General features: G+C 36.9%; 1 protein-coding gene across 5 annotated transcripts in view; it reads left to right on the plus strand.

Annotated features, from left to right (window-relative positions):
• The window catches only part of ctnna2 (catenin (cadherin-associated protein), alpha 2), a 489293-nt gene that overhangs the window by 377855 nt on the left and 89942 nt on the right, over window positions 1-21496 (plus strand). For all 5 annotated transcript variants that reach the window (XM_058790056.1, XM_058790072.1, XM_058790064.1 and 2 more), the window contains one exon: window positions 13828-13908. In XM_058790056.1, the coding sequence (XP_058646039.1) occupies window positions 13828-13908 (81 nt within the window). The remainder of the gene's footprint in view (window positions 1-13827; window positions 13909-21496) is intronic.

Genomic DNA, 21496 nt, shown 5'->3' on the forward strand with positions numbered 1-21496 from the left:
TTTTCCCGCATTTTTTTCCCATGCTTGAAGAAGCATTCGGTTGCGTTCTAGGCGGTGGGACAAGTCTGTGGCAAACCTCAAGTGTTTTCTGCATATGACAATGCATACCATTCAAATCAAAAAGAAGGTCGAAAGCACTTGTTAGAGGCACAAAACTTCTGTTAGCTTTAGGTAAGTGCCAATTGCAAACAGAATCCAATCATAATTTAATTAATAAATCGATCGATGTAGCACACACATGACGACACAGAGGTGATGGTGGTGCATAAATCGAATCACTCCTCCCACTTCTGGTAGTTTTACAGAGATGTCTTATCCCGTGCGAATTGGCCATTAATATTACAGACGTCCTGTGGTAAATTAGCATTACTCCATTCACTCTTGTGAAACTAATCCAGTCCGAATAGGGATTTAGTTTGTGTTTTTTTTTTTTTTTATCTTTCCTGCAGGTCGCAGATGCTAATTTTGTTTACAGTTAAACCAACATTTTGGAAACAGTATATGAATTTGTCTCACTTCTACAGAAACCTGCCCATTTTGTGTTTCCTGTTGTCAGCTGATCTTTAATGTTAGTGAATATTAATGCTCCATATGTATCCTAAGATGCTACACCACCACTGTTGGTGTCAAGTCCAGAAACCCATATCAATATCTTTGATCCAAGAACCAGACTTTACTGTTTTGGTAAAGATTGGTGTTCCGGAGAAGTATTGTTCATTGAGTTCCTGGCAATCAGAACATTAGTGGCACATAAATAGCCTGTTCATGCAGCAATCCTCCCTCTTTTCTGTAGTATGAGTTTGAGCTGAGTGTTGTGCTCCATTACAGACTGCAAGCCAGTTCTGTCTGGCGTCTTGGTGGGTGTCATCTATCACTAAACAAGTGTGATTTACACCGTTGTGCTGACACAGGTTCATGAGATATGAGCGTGAGCTTACCACAGCTGCAGTGTAATGGCACTCTCACCTTCGCTTGCCAGCGAGAGACACTAGTAAAATAACAGTAAATACATTGTTTGTTTTGTGTACCTCTATTTGTAAGCACAGCTCAAACTGTTTTTGTTTTTTTGTTTTTTATTGAATGCCATCACAGTGACAGGATCGTCAATACTATATCTTATCTTTGTCAGGGTAATATATAGTAAATACACAATATTTAGTTGAATATTAACTACTGCATTATTATTATTATTATTATTATCATTATCATTATTATTATTATTATTTGTCCATTACCCCCAACATCAAGTAGAGAAGACTGTATGCAATGTGCGTTTTTGTTTGTGGAAGAAAAGAAAAGGAAGGAGAGGAGAAATGAAGTTAGTGAGAGGAGAAAAAAGGTGAGCCGCAAGCTGTAAACTAATAGAAGGAGCCTGTCTGATTTGTCTGATGCGGTGGCGGGAATTGATATTTCCCGCAAGCCTCAGGGGCTCGAGTGGAAATTCCTCCTCTGAGCCGCATCGTTCCCACTCCATCACCCTGATACATAACTCAGAAGGAAAAATGAAATGAGAGAGGAAGCGTCAGGGGAGAATGAACTGATGAAATGGGATTATGTCCCCATATTAAGAGCAGTTCCTTAAAGGGACGCAGCAGTTCCCCTCGAGTCCTGGTGTTGGAGTCAGGCCTCTGCATTCCAAGCTTGTGTGTGTTTAAATGCAAGGCTGCATTCAGCATCTCAGTGCTGGAGCCGCCAGACATGAGAGTCGTGCAAATGTGTGGATAGTGGAGCCAGAGGAGTTAGGACTGTGTATGGGCATAAGAACGTGTGTAAGATGAAAGCTGAATCTCAATTCATAGACTTCTACCAAACAAAAAAAAAAAAGTATGTGTTGTTGGTAGTCAAGTACATCACATTCATATTGTAGGACATTAACTGTTTTCCTATGATTTTCAATTATTTTTCCAGTCATTTTTTTTTTTTAATTATTGGATAAGTATTTATTTGTCTGTTTATTTATTTGTGCACATTGGTACCAGTCTTTTAAATTAATAGACAATACATTATACTTTTCCAAAAATTAATAAGAAAAGGCTGTTTTCTATTTTATGTATTTTAAAATTCCATTTACTGTATTCCTTTATTTTCCAGTAGTCGTGACTCCCGTTTTCAGTTTCACATGATCCTTCAGAAATCATTCTAATATGCTAATCCGGTGCTCAATAAACATTTCTTTTTATGATCAATGTTAAAAATGGTTGTGCAAACTTTGATGTTTTCTCGCATTCTTTGATTAAAAAGTTTGCAAGTATAGACATAAACTTTTTTCTTTTTTTTACATTATAAATGCCGCTTTTGCTCAATTTAATAACAATTCCTTGCTGAATGAAAATATAAATTTATTAAAATCTTACCTGCCCCCAAACATATAAACAATATAGAACATAATTCATTGCAAACTAATTGGCTTGAATAGCACTCAACGTTGCAAATATATAACCCAATAAAAAAAATAAAAAAATTAAAAAAGAAATACACTGGAAAGATTGGACAATCCAGGCACATTTTGACATTCTGTTTAACATATGATTGGGACACATTAATCCTAGGTGTGCACACCAGGGCAGATAGTATGGGAATATGGCTGGAGTGTGCTATTGACAGAGAGAAAAGAGGAATTGTTGCCTTGTTTCTCTCAATGAGTTGCTCGTGTCACTGACCTGGTTCATGGAGCCCTGTGTGCCAAAAATAGTTAGTTCTTTTCAGCCCTTCCACCAAAACCTCCAAACAGAGCAGCTTTCCCAGATGACTTATTTCTTATCCCTCTTAACCTTTCTCATTCATTAGTGTAGGTCTTTGTTTCCCCGTACACTCATTCTCATTGACCTCCCTCACTTTCTTTCTCTCTCTCTCACTTTCTTAAGCAACCACTTGCCATTCAGTTCATGCTTCCTCAGACTGCATGGCTGCTATGTGCTCCGCTCTGCAGCAGGAATAGACAATCAGTTTTGTGTTGGCCTAATAACTCTTCCTTCTCCTCCTCCTTTTCTCCGGCCTCAGATCTCATAGCACGGCCCCTCCCCGTCTCCATGCATCAAGCCATGTCTATTTTTAAACGTCTGCATTACACCACATTATGATCCCCGGTAAGTCTCCTGTCTTTTCAAGGGACCATCAAAAATGAACACATCCATCAACCAGTCACATTTAATTTGTTTTGCAAACTCCTCGATGCTCAGGAGACTTTGGCTCAAAAGGACAGTTGTAAATGTATTTTCCAGGTACGCTGTCCTCTTGTATTTCTTGTACAGTCATAGTGGAATGACGCTATTGTTTATTTGATGTATTATGAAAGCGGTGACTGTTTTGTTTTGTTTTACCAAAGCTGTATTTATATAATAAATATACAGTAAAACAGTAAAATTGTAAAATAATAATAAGATATTATAAAAGAAAATAAATGTAATAATAATAATTGTTATTATTATTATTATTATTATTGTTTTTATGTAATTTAATATGGTGTAAAAACTGAATTTTCAGCAGCCAGTGCTCTTCAGTGTCACATGATTAAGAAACCATTATAATATGCTGATTTGGTGCTCAAGAGACTTTTCTTATTATTATCAATGTTGAAAACAGTTGTACTGTTTAATATTTTGTGTGGATACCATGCACACATTTATTTGAAACATTACAGTACAAATGTCTTTACTGTCAGTTTTGATCAATTTAATGCATCCTTTTTGAAAACAATTGTTAATTTCTTTAAAAGAAAAAAATTCCTCACACCTTAACAGTGTAACAGTAGTGTTACCTGTCAATAAAAATATTGAGATTTGAGATAACTGCATCTCGCTCAAATAGAGCAAAGAGTTGAACTATCTTGAAGAAAGGAAAACTCTTCTCTCTTCAGCTGGAGTGATGATGGGAAGAATTCATGGTGCGATTTGTCTTACAAACCCACACACACTCTGCGCAGTTGTCCCTTACCCACTCACCCTCATCAAGCCTGAGCTGGTGTATAATTACACCTAAATACCCTTATTAAAATCATCTTTTCATCGCAGGACTTCAACTCGCTCACTGGGTGACTCTCTCTTATGAAATCAGTGATTACATCTGATAAAACACACAAGACAATGGAGTTGTGCTTTGCTTCCTGAAATAGCCGGTCTGTGACAGCTATGCTTTTCCACGCAGAAGGGTGAAACTATCGTCACCTCCCTCGATTCTGTTCTCAATCTTGTAATCACAATATTCTCACTATTCTGCACCTCACGGCAATGCTTAACACGGTCCCATCAAAGCAGCACTTCCTGTGAATTACAGCTCTGCAGCTGAACGGATCTTAATTATGATCTGACTTCCTATTATGTAGAGTAAACTTAACAAACCTCTCTCTCTCTCTCTTTCTCTCTGTCTCGCACTCTCTCCCCTCTTTGCATTTGATTTTTATTTTTGGTGTTTGAGTGGATGATTCAGATGGCCTGTGCTTTACATGCCATCAGAATCTTGATGTTGGCCAGCGATTGTGTCTCACATTTAACAAGAGGCACATTCATCTGACAGTATAATGAAGAAGAAGGTAAAAAAATCTGCTGTAGTCATCTCAACACAAATCTGGATGTTTAAACGAATGAAACCTTCTTGTTCCTGTTCTCCAGCATGATCTGAGATGTTCCAAACAACATCTAGTGCTTCAATAAAAGCATGAAAATCCTGTGCAAATTAAGTCATATGATCAATGTCTCCAATTTGATTTAATTAGTGATCTAGAGTTATTCATTCATTGAATTTTTTTTTAACTTATTTATTTCCACGTTATTATTATTATTATTAGTAGTAGTAGTAGTATTATTATCACTAGAGTTTGTCTTTTTTTCAGGATTATTTGATGAGTAGATTTTCTAATATTATTAATGTAAATGTACTGTCACTTTTGATCATTTACTTTTGTTCTCTGTGTGTGTGTGTGTGTGTGTGTGTGTGTATGTGTGCATGTTCATGTTCATGTTCTCTCGAGCAGCAATTACTAATGCCCACATTTATACAGACTTTATGCATTACGTACTGAATTTTGTTTATTCAGATTCTGAATAAGTCAGAACAGTAACAAAAAATGTCTTGCTATTTGATTTTTTTTGTTGTTTCCTATTGAAAAAGAAATTGGGGTGAAGCTTTAAGGTCACGTCACAGCCTTTGAAAACAGTTATCATCTTATGGTATTCTAGAGAGTATTTCACTAGACAAACATTTATGTATGCTTGTAAGTCTTGTTAAATATATACCACAAGGTTTAATTTGCCAGTTGCACTTGCATATACAAGGCTTTAAACCTGATAGACATGGACTTTGATTTGATTCCATGAATTTGTTAAGGTTCAGATGTCAGCTGCAGAACTCATTGGCCACCAGCAGCCAAGAAAGTGTAACTGAAGTGCTCTCTCTAATAAGATACCATACTAGTGGAATGCCACAGGCTTGCATGCCAGAGTTCTCATGAGCTTTTGCTCTCCATCAGGTGCACACTGCTCCTGCCCAATTAACATTTGGCCCAAGGGCTAACTGTTTGTTGATCTTAATATGTAGCTACATTTTCAAGTTAAAACTATGCCAAGAGTGTATGGTTGCTGCTAAAAATATATAATTTTGACAGTTGGTTAGACATCAGTATATACATTTGTTTCCTCTACAGTATATAAATTGGAATTGTTAATAAATTGTGAGGTGCATTGTATATTTACACCTCCACTGCATGGGTTTTAAAGAAGCAGGTGGCTTTACTTGGTTCTAGGGCCCAGCTAAACCTTCCCTCCTAGTGATAGGTAAATGACACATTAGCATTTGGCTCTGAAAGCAATAGGGGGTTGAGTAACGATGCTGCAGCATCTTGGGCTGGGCTCTGCAGACGTAAGCAGCCTGCATCTAACACTCTCTTTTGGCACCAGATCAAAGTGAACAGAAATTTGAATCTGAAATTCAATCTTGAAATGTACGTTTAAACTAATCTAATAAAAAACATGGTTTACCCAAAAATGAAAATCCTGTCATTACTTGCCCTGATGTTGTTCCTAAGCTTTATGAGATGTTTTCTTCTGCAGAACACAAATAAATAAATATATATATTGAAGAATGTTTAAGCTGTTGAAAGTCAGTGGGGTCCAAAACAACAATATATACAAAATCCACCAATCATGCCTTTATCAAAATATATCCTTTTGTGTTCCACAGAAGAAATAAAGTTATACAGGTTTGAAATGACATTATGGTGAATAAATAATTTGAATCAATCCAGTCCATAGTATTGAATTAAAATTTTGGGGTGAATTTATATTTGTATAATAATTACATATGTGACCCTGGACCACAAAACCAGTCTTAAGTCACTGGGGTATATTTGTAGCAATAGCCAAAAACACATTTTATGGGTCAAAATGACTGATTTTCCTTTTATGCCAAATATCATTAGGATATTAAGTAAAGATCATATTATATGTTTTGTAAATTTCCTACTGTAAATATATCAAAACTGCTAAGAACGTCATTTGGACAACTTTAAAGGTGATTTTCTCAATATTTAGATTTTTTTTGCATGCTCAGATTCCAGATTTTCAAAGTTATATCTCGGCCAAATATTGCAGATAATGTTAACAAACCATACATCAATAGAAAGCTTATTCAGCTTTCAGATGATGCATACATCTCAATTTCAAAAAAATGACCATTATGACCGGTTTTGTGGTCCAGGGTCACATATGTTAATAATGCAAGCCATTAAATACATTGACACATCAATTTTTGCACTATATTACTATAACAAGCAATAGGTTAATGTCATATATTCCCATCCACCAGGAACCTGGTTAAGGTTAATAGTTAAGTGGCTAATCAGTAATAATTTATTTAATACAAATGATGCTGGCATGAGAATGAAATTATGAGTTTCTCTGCTATGTTTATATTTGCAGTCTTTCCGAGGTATCATGCATTTCACAGGAGTCCAACTGTGATTTGTGTATCTACAAGAAATGAATTGCACTTCCCTCTGAGATGCCTTGGGATTGGCCAGGTGCGAGTTAGATTTGATCCAAGCTTTTTTGCTCTTTCCTTTAAATCTTAAGAGGGAAAATCGATAAGACATTGAGAACTTATTTAAATTCATCTGACTGAATTGAATATGAAAATCTGTATATACTTATCTTTTCCATTCTGAATAAAAGCTACCTTATTTTTTAACTATTAGAAATTGATAAAACTGAATAATTTAGATTGATTTTTGAGTAGGCTAGGACCTAAATATATTCAAATATCAAAGATTCAGAGTGAAAATATTCAGTAGCATGAAATTGCATTTTATTTCAAGCATCATCACTTTGATGGCTTTTTGAAAGTCGGTTTCTGTCGACTCTGATCTGATGCTGTAGACTCAGTTTCCTCTCCATATCATTCTCAAGAGTAAATACAGTGTATGCAGAGAATACTTGTACAAACCAATGCTTGTTCTACTGTATGTACTGCAGTGTCCAAAAGTTTGAGACCACCAGTGAAAACATATTGGAGATGGTTGTATCTTAATTCTTTCTGCCTGTCCTCCATCCAGTAAAATGTTGTAAGGGTTTTGTGAAGAGTATATATGTATATGTTCACAGTGAGTCCTTTGTCTGCCAGCATGATCATCAAGTTTGACTTTGACTATGTGAGACTCTTGCTGTGTTGCAAGATGTCACTTACCTGTTCATGGCCGGGATGTGTGTGCGCTGATATTGTTTTATATAGGTCTGGTTTGCAGTGAATCAATGGTTACTTGAGCCTTACAGGGGTACATAACACAAAAAAAGGCCAGGAAACAATTTTTTAGTGATTGTTATTGACTATATCAGTTTATTCCCCCAAGTAGGGGTCACTTTGTCTCCTTCATATCTGTCCGTTGCTCCACTGTGTTCTTAGTCTCCCAGAAGACAATGGCAATATGGTCTGTAATACTATTTAAATTGACATTTAAGTGGTGTGGGGATGGTAGCTGTGTGAAATGGTTTTTAAAACATTCTTCTGGGGCGTCCTTGTATCCTGCTCTTGATTGAAGCAATTTCTCCCCTTAATGTGAAATAATACTGTTTGTAACGAGAGGGTGATGAACACATTTGAAGTGACAGAATGTGTTACTCTCAATGTCCAAACAGGGGAGCATTTTTTTTTTTACATTTTTAATTTTAAATACAAGCATTTTAGTGGTCTCAGATGTTTGGACCTCCTATATATTGTGCTACATTATGATTATCCAGCCAATTTTCATTTAAACCCCATAGTAGATAGATGTAATTTAATGGACGAGTTGTTATTGGTAAACCATTGCACACTTAAACACATCATGGTAATAAGCTCGTTGAAGCTTTCGATGGATAATGACAGACAAAACTTGTCATTATCCAACGAAAATAATCATAACTGCTTGCAAGCTTCAGACACAGTTGTGTGTCTTAATATTGAATAATAATAAATCTTGTGTAAAGCCAATGTTTGTATCTGCATTAGCTCCAGGTACAGGTGCAGTAAATTCACCCTCGCAGCTGAAAATTTATGAAAGTGGAGTTCCTTGTGTACATCTCAAACTCTGACAGGAAGCAGAGTGAGAATTCTTGAGAAAAGTTGGAAACAATTCTGAAACTCGCTCGTGTGTTTTTTTTTTTCCCTTATACCTGTCCATGTCATCATTTCCATGGGAAAATACTTCAAAGAAAGGAAATCTGTTGAGTTGCCCCTGGGTACTTCTGTTTCCTTCAGATTTCAGCTGAAAGACGCAAATTCCATGAGATTCTGTAACAGCTTTGTTGTGGCTTTACCTTGGACAAAATTTGGATTATTAAACTTGGCACCCTTTCAGTTCATGAGCTAGAATTTGAATTGAATTGCCCACAACCTACGGGATGCTGAATTGAAATCTGAATTAGCATGACGGGAAGAGGAATGCACTCAATTAAAATTCACAGAAATTAAACAGTATACACAAGAGAGGAATTAAAAGTTTTTGACAAAACTTTTGGAAAATTGTGCTTATTTTCTACTCCGATATTTAGTCTTTTTTACATTATATATACCAAGACTTTTTTCTTTTCTTTTTCAGGCTTTTTGCTACCGAATTTATGCTCTAGGAGAACTTTCTCTTGTAACTATGCAACACCTGCCATTTTCCTGACTATGAACGTTGTGCCATCTGTTGCAAATCCAGTCAACGTGTTCAAAAGATTATTTATTTATTTTTATTTTTTTAACAATTCTGAAGGCCGTATTTGTTAGACACCCTTGTGTTAGAGTCCCATACAGATGGTTGCCCTGTCATGGCACACTAGTAGAATGAAGGGAAATGTCTTTAGATAGTGTCTTGTTCTCCTGGGGTTGCTGATTCTGAATTCCATAGAGATCTGCTTGCCTCTTCATCCAGTTTAAGAATATTGATTGAACTAGCCAATTTAACGTGAGCCAGCTTGCACTGCTTGTGTATTAATAACATCTAGGCGGAACTGGAGGACGGTTGCTTGGCAACATGGTCATTAATTTTGAGCAATCTCATAATGCTCAGGCTGAATACAACTGTTTCTGCTGTTTCAACTGTTGCCTCTGATTTGCAATTCTCTGGTCAGATGCCTCGCCTTTAGTCAGCACTGATGAAAGATTTCATTTCGGTACAATGATGGGAAAGGTAATTAATCTGTTAATTAATTCAGTCTGATTTTTGAATCAGATATCCATGTTGAAACTTCTCTCTTTCGCTCTCATTTACTGTCTTTCTTCCATTTTCAATTTCAAAGCACTTCATTGGCATGATTATTTCACATACAACATTAGAAAAACATCATTACGCACAATATGAACAAAGGCAGAACAAAAGAAAACAGTGAATAAAAAAATTAAAAATACCAATGGTAATAAAATAAAATAAAAATAAATTAAATTACATTAAATTTCCACATTCATATGCATACACACCTCAGTTAATTTGTTTTAAAGCAGTTTCTGGTCTGTGAAGCTGTTCACTTCAAATATTGATTTTTCTGCAGTAGATGCGTGAGTGCCCTGGTTTGAAACTGATGTTTGTTGGACGTTTGTGAGTTTCAGACAGGACTGATTTAGGGCCCTGCTCTGAGTTATACGAACTTCATGCTGCAATGTGTTAGGAGAGCTTGATTTCAGATCATTCTCTTTGCTGAAAGGTAGAGAGCTTAGAGCTTAGCCTCCTAATTGCGCTCCATGGTGCCAAAAAAAAGTCATATGCTGCTTTTAAGGATACTATTTGAAATGGTGGCTCTGGTAAAGGTTATGGTGGCTTCAGTATTCAGTACTTATTCTGAGGGTCATCTTCCAAATGAAAGCAGATAGCCTAATTAACAGTCTGCTTTGAATATCAATTCACGCCTGGTCAAAAACCTTTGCACATGGATCATTATGTAGCTAAAATAATCTTCATTCAGACTGATTCTGACCTTTTACCATTGTGAAACATTGTTTATGCAACGTTGACATGGTTTTGGTTTTTCTTTGATAAGATGTTTAATAGCATCATTAGTTCAGTTATGCATATGATGAATTGAATACAATACTTTTTTTCATGCAATAATTGTTATTTTATATCATATGGTATCTATCTATCTATCTATCTATCTATCTATCTATCTGTAACACTTTAGAATAGGTAACACTCGTTAACTCTCAATAAATCCCTAATTTGCTACTTATTAATAGTCAGTAAGGTAGTTGTTAAGTTTAGGTATTGGGTAGGATTAGGGATGTAGAATAAGGTCATGTAGAATAAGGCATTAATATGTGCTTAATTAGCACTAATACATGGCTAATATTCTAGTAATATGAATGCTAATAAGCAACTAATAGGTGTAACCGTAAAATAATGTGTTACCTATCTGTCTATTTATCTGTCTATCTAAAAAAGCTATTCCACTGGGACAAAAAGCGATTATTTAAATTATTTTGAGACAGCATTCCTAATAAAACACTTTAAATATATTTCAAACGACCTCTTAAACATCCCTGCATTGCACCATTATCTTTTTCTCATACACCCTTGTCCACTGTATCATTTTCTGGCAAGTTCTTGCAGGCATTTAGCCGTTTCAGTCCTGCTGTCCATATTTAATAGGATACTGTTTGTGTTTGTTCGGAGCCGTAGCCTGCAGTCTCGCTGCTGAGAGAGAGAGAGCGAGAGAGATGGGACGTGTGTTGTCATCTACGGTGAGAGTTTCCTCTGACACTGACATACAGGAGCCAGCTGTGAGCTGTCTGGCAGATCGGACCTAGGGGAGACGGCCGCCACCGCTGCAAAATCTTTAATTACTCGCTAACAAGAGGAACCGTCCTCATTTCAACCCGAGCACATTTCACCAGCTCACTCTGACAGGGGAACGAGAATCCATTTTTGAGGGCAACAGCCACTGGAACAATCAGACAGGAAGCAAACAGGGGCATTCAGATTATATGGTGCATGACACTCCTGAACTAGTCGCGCATAGCCAGACTTTTCCCTCACAGCATCAAGTCTAGTCCACACTGCAGCTTATTTTGGCTAAAACATGTATTTAAACAGCAAGAGATAGTCTGACCAACATATAAAGTGACCTTTTATGTGGCCACAATTGGCAAGGTTTATCTGAAATGGATTTGTCTTGTACTTAAAACATTGAAATGCCTATAGACCTAGTGATAAAGATTGTTGTCCACCCAAACTAACACATACAATTTCTTTCCCAGACTTTAAAACAAAGTGAAATATGCAGTTCTGCTTGTTTACTTGCTGTTATGTGCCTCAGACAATTTGATTTCACTTACCTGATCAATTCAGGCATTGGTTCTTTCTGAACTAATTGAATCGACCAATTGAATTTACCGATTGAATCAACCCTGTACCTTTCAGGCAGATTGATAAAATAATAAATAAAGTAATCTTTGTGCCTTTATTTCAGGAAGTTTCATAAAGCCAGCCAGTGACATTAGTCATGTTTTTTTTTTTTTTTCTGTATGTGTGTGTGTGTAATTGTCTTTCAGCTTTGCCTCCATCTCTAAGCTAACTGCATGTCCTAAGCAGTGTTGGGCACGTTACTTTAAAAAAGTAATTAGTTATATTTACTAGTTACTTCTCACAAATAGTAACTGAGTTAGTAACTGAGTTACATCATTATAAAAGTAACTAATTACCAGGGAAAGTAACTATTGCGTTACTTTTAAAAAATGTTCAAATGTCAAATAACTTTGGATGCTCCCAATATTAAATATGTTAAATTAATGAAATGGACACTAAAGAGAATCAATTATTATTATAAAACATTGTACATTAATCTACACTATGTATCTACTGACACTTAGTATCAGTCAGTCAAGCATTATAATATAATATTATGAGATTTTAAAATTATATGATGATAGAACTTTAGTAATTAGAATAACCAAGTATGAATGCATATTTGTCATCAATATAAAACGCACTAAGGATTAATGAGCTGCTGGGTTCATGAATATTAATCACGTTGTCTGCGTTCGCTCGAATTGATTTGCTGAAATCAAAACAGGGACGATAGTAGGTGAGCGCCAGCCAATGAGATTGTCGTTTGCGCATTAGTTCCGCCCACTACCAGAGAAACCGGCAGTTCTTAAGCTGAAGAATTCCAAAGGAACTCTGTTATTTTGACAGGAAAATACAACAAAGAATATCGTTTACATGCAGCGCGTCAATTCTGCATTTTATGAAAGACTCTCTTGCTCTGTATCTTTGTTCGTGTTCGTGTATGTGAGAGAACGCGACGGCGAGCCGTGCGCCGTCACACTAGAGTTTATGGTACGTCAAATACAGCTACACTGCGCATCCATTGAGATGAACTGAAAAATTAAATTCTAATAATATAATATAGTAACGGCACATTTTATTGTCAGTAACGGTAACGCCATTGTAACGGGGGAAACAGTAATTCGTTTGATTACTCGTTACTGAAAAAAAATAACGCCGTTAGTAACGCCGTTTATTTATAACGCCGTTATTCCAATCACTGGTTATAAGCATATTATACCGCACATCGAGTGGGTCAGTAGGAGAGTTCATATTGTTGTTCAGCACCTGTGAATTGATGATTTAGAAAGTGTGACCCTGGACAAATTTGTTAATTTTCCTTCTAAAGTTAAACTGCCGGATGATTGAATGAAAGGTTTGGAGATACAAAAACAGAACTGATTCGTGCTTAGGAATATAATAGAAAACTACTTCTATTATAGACCTTCACATCTGTATAATTCCAAGCTGGAGCTGGTTTTATGTTATGCTTCAATCCATACAATATTGGTAAAAGAATGAAGTTGTGCAGCAGTTGTTCAGAGTTGTGTGCAATTTTCAAATTGCTTCAGGCTACAGTGTCCTTTCAGCTTCATCAGATGGAGTTCTCGGCACCCCGCAATGTGGCTTTTATACTGCCATAAAGGTTTAATCCCTGACGTTTTAGGGCCTGCCTGTGGCCAGCCATTTTTGAGGTTGAGAAATGTAGCACAGAAGATTCCTTCATGTCCGTCTGTCTGTAAAACTTGCTACTGTGCCCTATAGTACTCTGTCTTTTTTATCGTTGGTTGTGTCTACACTCTATTGTTGCTTTATGCGGCACTTGCTTTATTCCATCCCTGCTGTGTCTACATTTAGAGGCACTTAAAGGCCTCAAGTTTCAAGTGGTTCTTAAAAACCTTCACCAAACCCCACTCAAGGCTGACAACAGCATTTTTAACTTAACCTTTCTCTCTTGATTTGTTTGTTGCTCTTTCATCTTCTACTGGTGTGAGCTTGCAGAACAATATTACATGACTAACGCCAACTTTCTCCACCTTTCTCCCATTTTATCACAGACCGGAAGAAAAGAAAAAGGAGACCCACTGAATTCAGCTATTGACAAGATGACCAAGAAGACCCGTGATCTTCGCAGACAGGTGAGTCAGAAAATTCACTTCCTAGAAAATAAGAACGTAAAAATGACCACTACATTGAAAGAAAGTGATACACAGTCAAAACAAAATTTATTCAGACACCTTTCTCACGTTATCACAGTTTATTTGCTATAGTTTAGAAAATGGTAATAAAATATGACAAGAACTCAAGTTAAACTGTGTCAGAAAAAAATCATCTCGATAATCGCAAATGAATTACAGCCAAACCAAAAATTTATTCAGACATCTTCAAAATTTCTCACATTATCACAGTTTATTTGCTATAGTTTAGAAAATGGTAATAAAATATGACAAGAACTCGAGTTAAACTGTGTCAGAAAAAAATCATCTCGATAATCGCAAATGAATTACAGCCAAACCAAAAATTTATTCAGACATCTTCAAAATTTCTCACATTATCACAGTTTATTTGCTATAGTTTAGAAAATGGTAATAAAGCATCACAAGAACTCAAGATTTAAACTGTCAGAACAAATTCATCTTGATAGCTTTTCGTCAGATAACTTTTTTAATAGAAAGGTATGTAACAAAACATGGTCAGGTCAAAGTGTCAAATCAAATTTTTGGTCCCAAATTTTGATCAATTTCACTGGTAGTCCACCGTATGAAGAATTTTTGGTTATAATATGTCACAGTTTACTTTATTTTGCTACCCTCTTTTACATAAGTGAACTAGTGTCCTGCACCCACTAGTAATATCGTATCAAAAATGATATCTGGTGTCTGAATAATTTTTGGTTTGACTGTATTACTGTACCTCATGATATTCAAAATATCTTTTTTTTTTCTTCTTTTTTTATCTCCATGAAACATTGTGTTTCGTAGAACACAAAATTGCATAAATAAGGGATGAGAGGATGGTGATTGTAACTGTCAAGCTCCAAAAAGCACATAAAAGTTGTATATATGACTTGTGCACTATATTATGATAGCTTTGTGTGAGGAAGGGACTGGCATTGAAGTCATTTTTTTCACTGAAGCTCTTACTCTGCCATTTAAGTCCCTTTAATAACACCACCCTTTAATAACCACAGGTTTACAGAATCTTCTTTTCTGAAGGTTGATGACTCAGGTACTAATACTTGTACGTCTGCGAATAGATTTAAACCTTCAAATAAAAACAGACAATCAAAATGGTAAAAAAGTAACTGTAATGCACACCACTGAACTATCTGTTTTATTTGTACTCGGGTGTTCAAGAGAATAAGTCTTTTAGAACAGTTTAGACTTAAATAACAGCTCCTCGCATTTCTGAACATCTGACTGTCGTGCATAAGAGCATCAAACACCAGTATGTCTCTAACTCAAGAAGCTGAGGTCCACGCTCTTGACTTCGGCAATCAGCACAGCTTAAAAGTTGTTTTGATGCATTTTCTCTCTTCATCACCATGACAATGGAACAAAGTGTCAAATCGGTCAGCACCGATCTAAACCAAAAATAAAGCTGCGAGACATTAGACATAAGGGCATTCCTGTCAAACTGACATTCCCATCAGGAGAGTTTTTTACTTAATAGAGAGTGAACATATACTATGCTATTATATGATACCTTATATGATTATATATACCTGACATTTACATCAAGAAAAATGACGTAGTCTGTCTGCTTCTCAGTTTAGAGAACAAGGCTAGATAAATATTTCACTGCTTAAGAGAAACATAGGCGCTCCTGTCAGCCCAGTTAGGGCAAGATTTTCGATAAATAGCATCATCAATTTCCCTCTGTTCCTTGCACAATGTTGTTGTATGACTTTTGAAGACTTGGCTTACTTTTATGATACTTGTATGGTGCTTTTTGTCATTGTGGAGTTTGCTATTTTCATTATACGAAAAGGAGCTGGTAGGATATTGTTTACCAAAAAATAAAATAAAATAAAAAAATCGTCTTTTGTATTCCTCTGAAGAAAGAAAGTCATATTCTAGGTTTGGAATAGCACGAGGGTGAGTAAATGGTGACAGAATTTTCATTTTGGGTGAACTATTCCTTTCATAAACTCACCATATAACACATTCAGGTAAGAAAAAATTGTACCTACACTCTAAACATCAAGATGTCAACTGTCAGAGAGCATACAATCACCACAGTCACCCTCTCATTTGTAAGATTTCTTCTCATTCTCTAGAAGATTGTTGTGTTTGACCATTCAAAACTTGTTTTGTATTCTGGCAATATAACAATATTTTGCACAATTCTATTAAAGTGGATGTTTTACCAGTGCCTGATTGTTACAAGACCCTTACCAATTTGAAATTGACTTTCCCCTGTCTGCTGTTACTCATGTCATAGCTCAGGATAGTCACCAGTAAAAGGTTTAAGACTGTGTGCATTGTTGTGGTATATGTTATTGGGACATTTTCACACCTGGCTCATTTGGAGAGTTTGTTTCAGAACCTAGTGCATTTTGACCCTTAGTTCAGTTTGTTTAGGCATGTGTGAACACAACAATCTTGTTTGGATCCGCACCAAAACAATAGGTCCGAGATCATCTGAATGAGCTGGTCTTGGCCCAATTGCAAATGAACCACTCCAGAGTGGTTCAGTTGTGGTGAGAAAACAATTCGACCCAACAGACGAACAAACCAATCTGTTCTTAATTGCTCTCTTCTGAAACAGGTGCATTACAAGAATGACAGAATCCCAGAACATAAACAGGTGCACTCTTACCAACAACAGGATGGTTGTACTCATATGAGACGTGCATAAACATTTTGGTAAACTTTGAAATGTTGCCTTGTAAAAGCAAACCAAACCAAGAAGAAAATGCAAGAACATAACAATTTAAGTCCCTGTTTTGGAACAAAGCAAACGATCTACAAATCTGAAAATGCACTTAGTCGCATGGATTGGCTCAAAAAGTTCTGCGGGACCATGAGCAAGTGTAGCATATTTTAAATCTCACACTTCCGGGTGGTCCTGGAACTGTTAAGATGAATACTAATGCTAACAGTTAGCCTTCTCCAGGTATTATAGACCTCCTTGGCCTGCCCCCACTGAGAGAAGACCCTCTTCACCCCACATCACAGTAAATCCACAGAGAGAGCAACTAACGTGGAATGGATGTTCGTTTTGAGCGCCCTACTTTAATTACACTCTTGGAGTTCAGGAGTGTGTTAGTGGGTGTATAAATCAGCTGGCGCAGAGGTTAAGAAGCGGTACATACACACACTCACACACACAGCTGGAGCACATGAACGTTCACCGTTTACCCTCCTCCCGGTTTGTACAATCTTTTATAATTGGAAAACATCTTTTAAAATCTTCCCACTCCCACCCCCCTTCAGCAAGACTGTAAATTCGACGGCCGCATTTTCAGACTCAGCAGTCGTACATCACCTCCCTCGTTTCTGCTCCTCTACGCTCCTTCCCCCTCACCAAACCCCACGGCCGGCGCATTCCCGCATCTTCTGTCACCCGCTTCGCTGGACCAATATTTGGAAAGCTGTAAACTTTCCCTGACACATGTATTGTAGTTACATGTCGGATGAGGAAACCGGCTGTTTACAGATTTGCCAGGCCAAGCATTTTTAATCCTCTTAAGACATTTATTTCATTATCTATCATGGTCTGAGGCGGGGCAAGATGTTTCCTTCACGGATACATGGAGATTTTATGGTACAGTAAAATGGTTTAAAGGAAATGAAAAGTGTTTGATAGCCATGATTTACCCTAGCTTACTCCGCTCCGGAGTCATCTCCTGGTAATTCTGGCTGATCACTTCCTGTTTCCACTGCTGGTGAGCTCCATATGCTCTTGCATATGATAAACCACCTCTCACCTTAACAACATGTTGCTAGAATCTCGTCACAAAACAAATGACATTGTAATCACTTTAATTGGGATTAAGATCCTGGAAAAAACTTGCCAAGGGATCAAGGAGGATTCTAAGCAAGTTGCGGACCAAGCTGTTGATGTCTTCGATGTGAAATCCATGCACATATGTTGGATGTTCTCATTAAGTATTTTAATTTCAGGCAGTGATCTATGAGCAGCAGTCACCTGCTGTGATTGTGATGTTGTTTACAGACCTCACAGAACATCCGCCACGGGCTTTATAATGGCAAAACAGCCCAATTCAATCAAAACGAATTACAAACTCTTATTGGGTTTTATTAGTTGATTGCGTGAAGATGATGCATTGAGCCGTTGAGGCACTAGTGCAGGGGTTTCCTGGGGTTAACTGATGCACAACTCACCCATGTAGAACTCAAAACAACCTGTATGACACACTGGGGAACATGTGCTGTTTGTGTACATTTGCATGTATGGATCTGGGTAGATACAGTATGTGTGCTGGTTATGGCATGGTTTTTGTGTGTGTACATGAGTAAATGCATTTCCTTCTCATGGCTGAGCCACTGAAGATATGAGATGCAAACCTCTGTGATCCGCTCAGGGCTTTGCAGGCCCCTCAGTCAAATGAATAGAGGCATCGCCATCTCATCAAATCAGTCTCACCGGGGGAACATCCGAGTGTCTGTGGCAGCCGGCTTTGAGTTATTACTGTCTACCTGGCAAGAGAATATACCACCCCGACCAGTGCAAATCAAGCAATAATGGCGAGCCCTGTTCACGATCGCAGACATTGCAGAGGAGCGCCGGTTGATTTTTGTATTGCCCTCGCTGCTTAATCTGTGTTGTATTACATTTGCACTGTTTAGGTTCAGCATGTGTTCATGAATGGCTCTTTTTAGATAGATAGATAGATAGATGCATTATGAATGAATGAATGAATGAGGCATTTATATAGCGCTTTCATGTGTATTGCAATACACTCAAAGCGCTTTACAATCATGTGGGGGGGGGGGGGTCTCTCCTCAACCACCACCATTAATGTTAACTAATGGGTCCTTATTGTAAAGTTATAGACAGACTTTGTTGTAGGTGACTTTGTTTCTTCAGTAGAACACAAACAAAGATTTTTAACTCAAACCGTTGCAGTCTGTCAGTCATATAATGTCAGTCAATGGTACTCACGGCTTTGAGAGGAAAAAAAAAAAACATACACAGACAAAACCAAATTAAACCCTGCGGCTCGTGACGATACATTGAGGTCTTAAGACGCGAAACGATCAGTCTGTGCAAGAAACTGAACAGTGTTTTATATAGTTTTTTACCTCTGATCTGCCGCACTGTCCAAGTGTCCTGAGCTCTCCACACAACAGCCGATGCGTCTTCTTCTTCTTCTCGCTTTATGGAGGATCACAGACTTATAAGTGCATTACCGCCACCTATCTCTGAAATGGACCATTGATACTCCTAATTGAGATTGTAGATAGAATGTCAATGGTCCATTTGAGAGATAGGTACACTATATTATGTACACTCAATGTATCGTCACGAGCCGCAGGGTTTAATTTGGTTTTGTCTGTGTATGTTTTTTTGGTTTTGTTTTTTCTCTCAAAGCCTCTCAAATCATTGACTGACAGACTGAAACCGTTTGAGTTAAAAATCTTCGTTTGTGTTCTACTGAAGAAACAGTCACCTACATCTTGGATGCCCTTGGGGTAAGCAGATAAACATGAAATTTTGGGTGAACTATCCCTTTAAGTAATTATCATATGGTTTGGCTAATGGTGTGTGATTTTCTGTGTAAATAACTAATTAGCAAATATTGACCTACAAAATATGTGCATTAAATCCACAGGAAGTCATTTCACACCAAGGTAAAAAAAAAAAAAAAAAAAAAGGCTTCACAGATTACTTTAAAGGTTCACAGTAGACAGATATAAAAATGGTGATAAACTTTTTCTTTGCTCTAATTCAAGTGTTTTGAGAAAGAGAAACCAAGAGAGAGTACTGTCCACCATTGCTGTTTTGCATAAATGCATAAGTAGGTCTTTATGCTACGCAGGCATGTGTAGAATAACTATGCAACCTCAGCCCTGCAATGAGAGCTCTGACTAATGCATTAGCATCACTATCAGATCCATCAATATTGCTGCAGAACAGATTAGACTAGTTCATATATACAGTAGAGATTAACCTTAAAAGAGTCTTCCATTGCATTTAGCCTCCTGAGCACTTGTATCTCCTTCCGCATTGCGCAGAGGACAACTGATGATTCCCACACTCTCTTACTTTTGTCTTTTTTTTTTTTTTATTAATAGGATGACACAGTGGTTCTGGGCTTGTAATCAAACAGTTACTAGTTTGAGCATTGCAACAGGCGATCCATGAACTATCACCATTGTGCCCTTTAGCAAGACACTTAGGTTGCTCCAAGGGGACTGTCTCTGTAATGAGTATGCTTCAAGCACTTTGGATAAAAGCATCTGTTTTCCTACTGTGGTGGTACCATGGTTCTGTGATGGTACTCATTTAGCAGACGCTTTTATCCAAAGTGACTTAGAGCAACCCTATTACAGGGACAGCCTCCCTGAAGCAAGCTAGTGTTTGGAGCCTTGCTCAAGGGTACATTGTGAACTTATGGCTCATTCCCTGATGAGCTTGAACTTCCACTTTCTGCAGGGAGATGAGTTTTAGAGTGGGGAGGGACACTGAAAATGGATGAGTTGTGACATCACTTCGGAGAGGGCAAAGATTATGAATATTAATTACTCTGCTGATGTTGAAAGGCAGTCTTCATATAAATGTCATAGTCGCATTACTTAATAATTATTCATGAGTCAAGTAAGGATTCTCGTGAGTTGTGTCCGATAGATAGATAGACAGATAGCTAGTGATATACTGCTGCTCTGAGAAATGAATAGTACAAAAACATTCCTGTTTGAAATAATATCAAGTACTGAAACTAAAGCAAATTATATTCTAAATGAAGTCAACAGAGTTTAGATGCATATTTAATATCAGCCAACAGAAATGAATACTGTAAGTGATGGGAGTTCTTTTCCATGCATTACTTCCAATTTTAATACAAATTATTAACCACTGTCACTTAATGCTATATTTCATAATTTATAAAAAAAATGCTTGATTCGCTTAAACCGCTGGGGCATGTTGGGCAGTTTTCTTGCCAAGTCCAAGGGATATGATTGGTAATTTTATTTTATTGTTTTAATATTATCATTATTCTGTGCAGACTAGTTTGGAGGTTTGATTTAAAGTGTGGTTGCATATTAATTTAAATGTAGTTATTTATTTTTTAATTAAATGTTTTATAACACTTGGTTAAACACATATCAATATAACTAATTTAATAAAAGTAGATAGATAGCTGTATATTAGCAGTTCACAAATTACACTATTTATATTCATGAATTGTAGACATATTTTCTTCATTTACTTCAAAAGAAAATATATGTGCAAAATATAACACAAGCATGCTCTATATGACTACACACATTAAAGGGATGTTTCACCTTAAAAATGACATTTTTGTCATCATTTAATCACCCACATGTCATTCCAAACCTGTATGAGTTTCTTTCTTTTGTTGAACACAAAAGAATATATTTTGCTCACATCACTGTTCGACAACTTTATTTTATTTATTTTTTCTTTGCTGTCTTTCTACATGACCAGAAAGACAGAAAGACATTGTATCACGTCACTGTTTGGTTACTTGATTTTTTCCTTTGCCATTATTCTGCATGAGCAGAAAGAAATAAA

This window comes from Onychostoma macrolepis, chromosome 01 (genome assembly GCF_012432095.1).
Source record: "Onychostoma macrolepis isolate SWU-2019 chromosome 01, ASM1243209v1, whole genome shotgun sequence".
In the NCBI taxonomy this organism is placed as follows: Eukaryota; Metazoa; Chordata; class Actinopteri; order Cypriniformes; family Cyprinidae; genus Onychostoma; species Onychostoma macrolepis.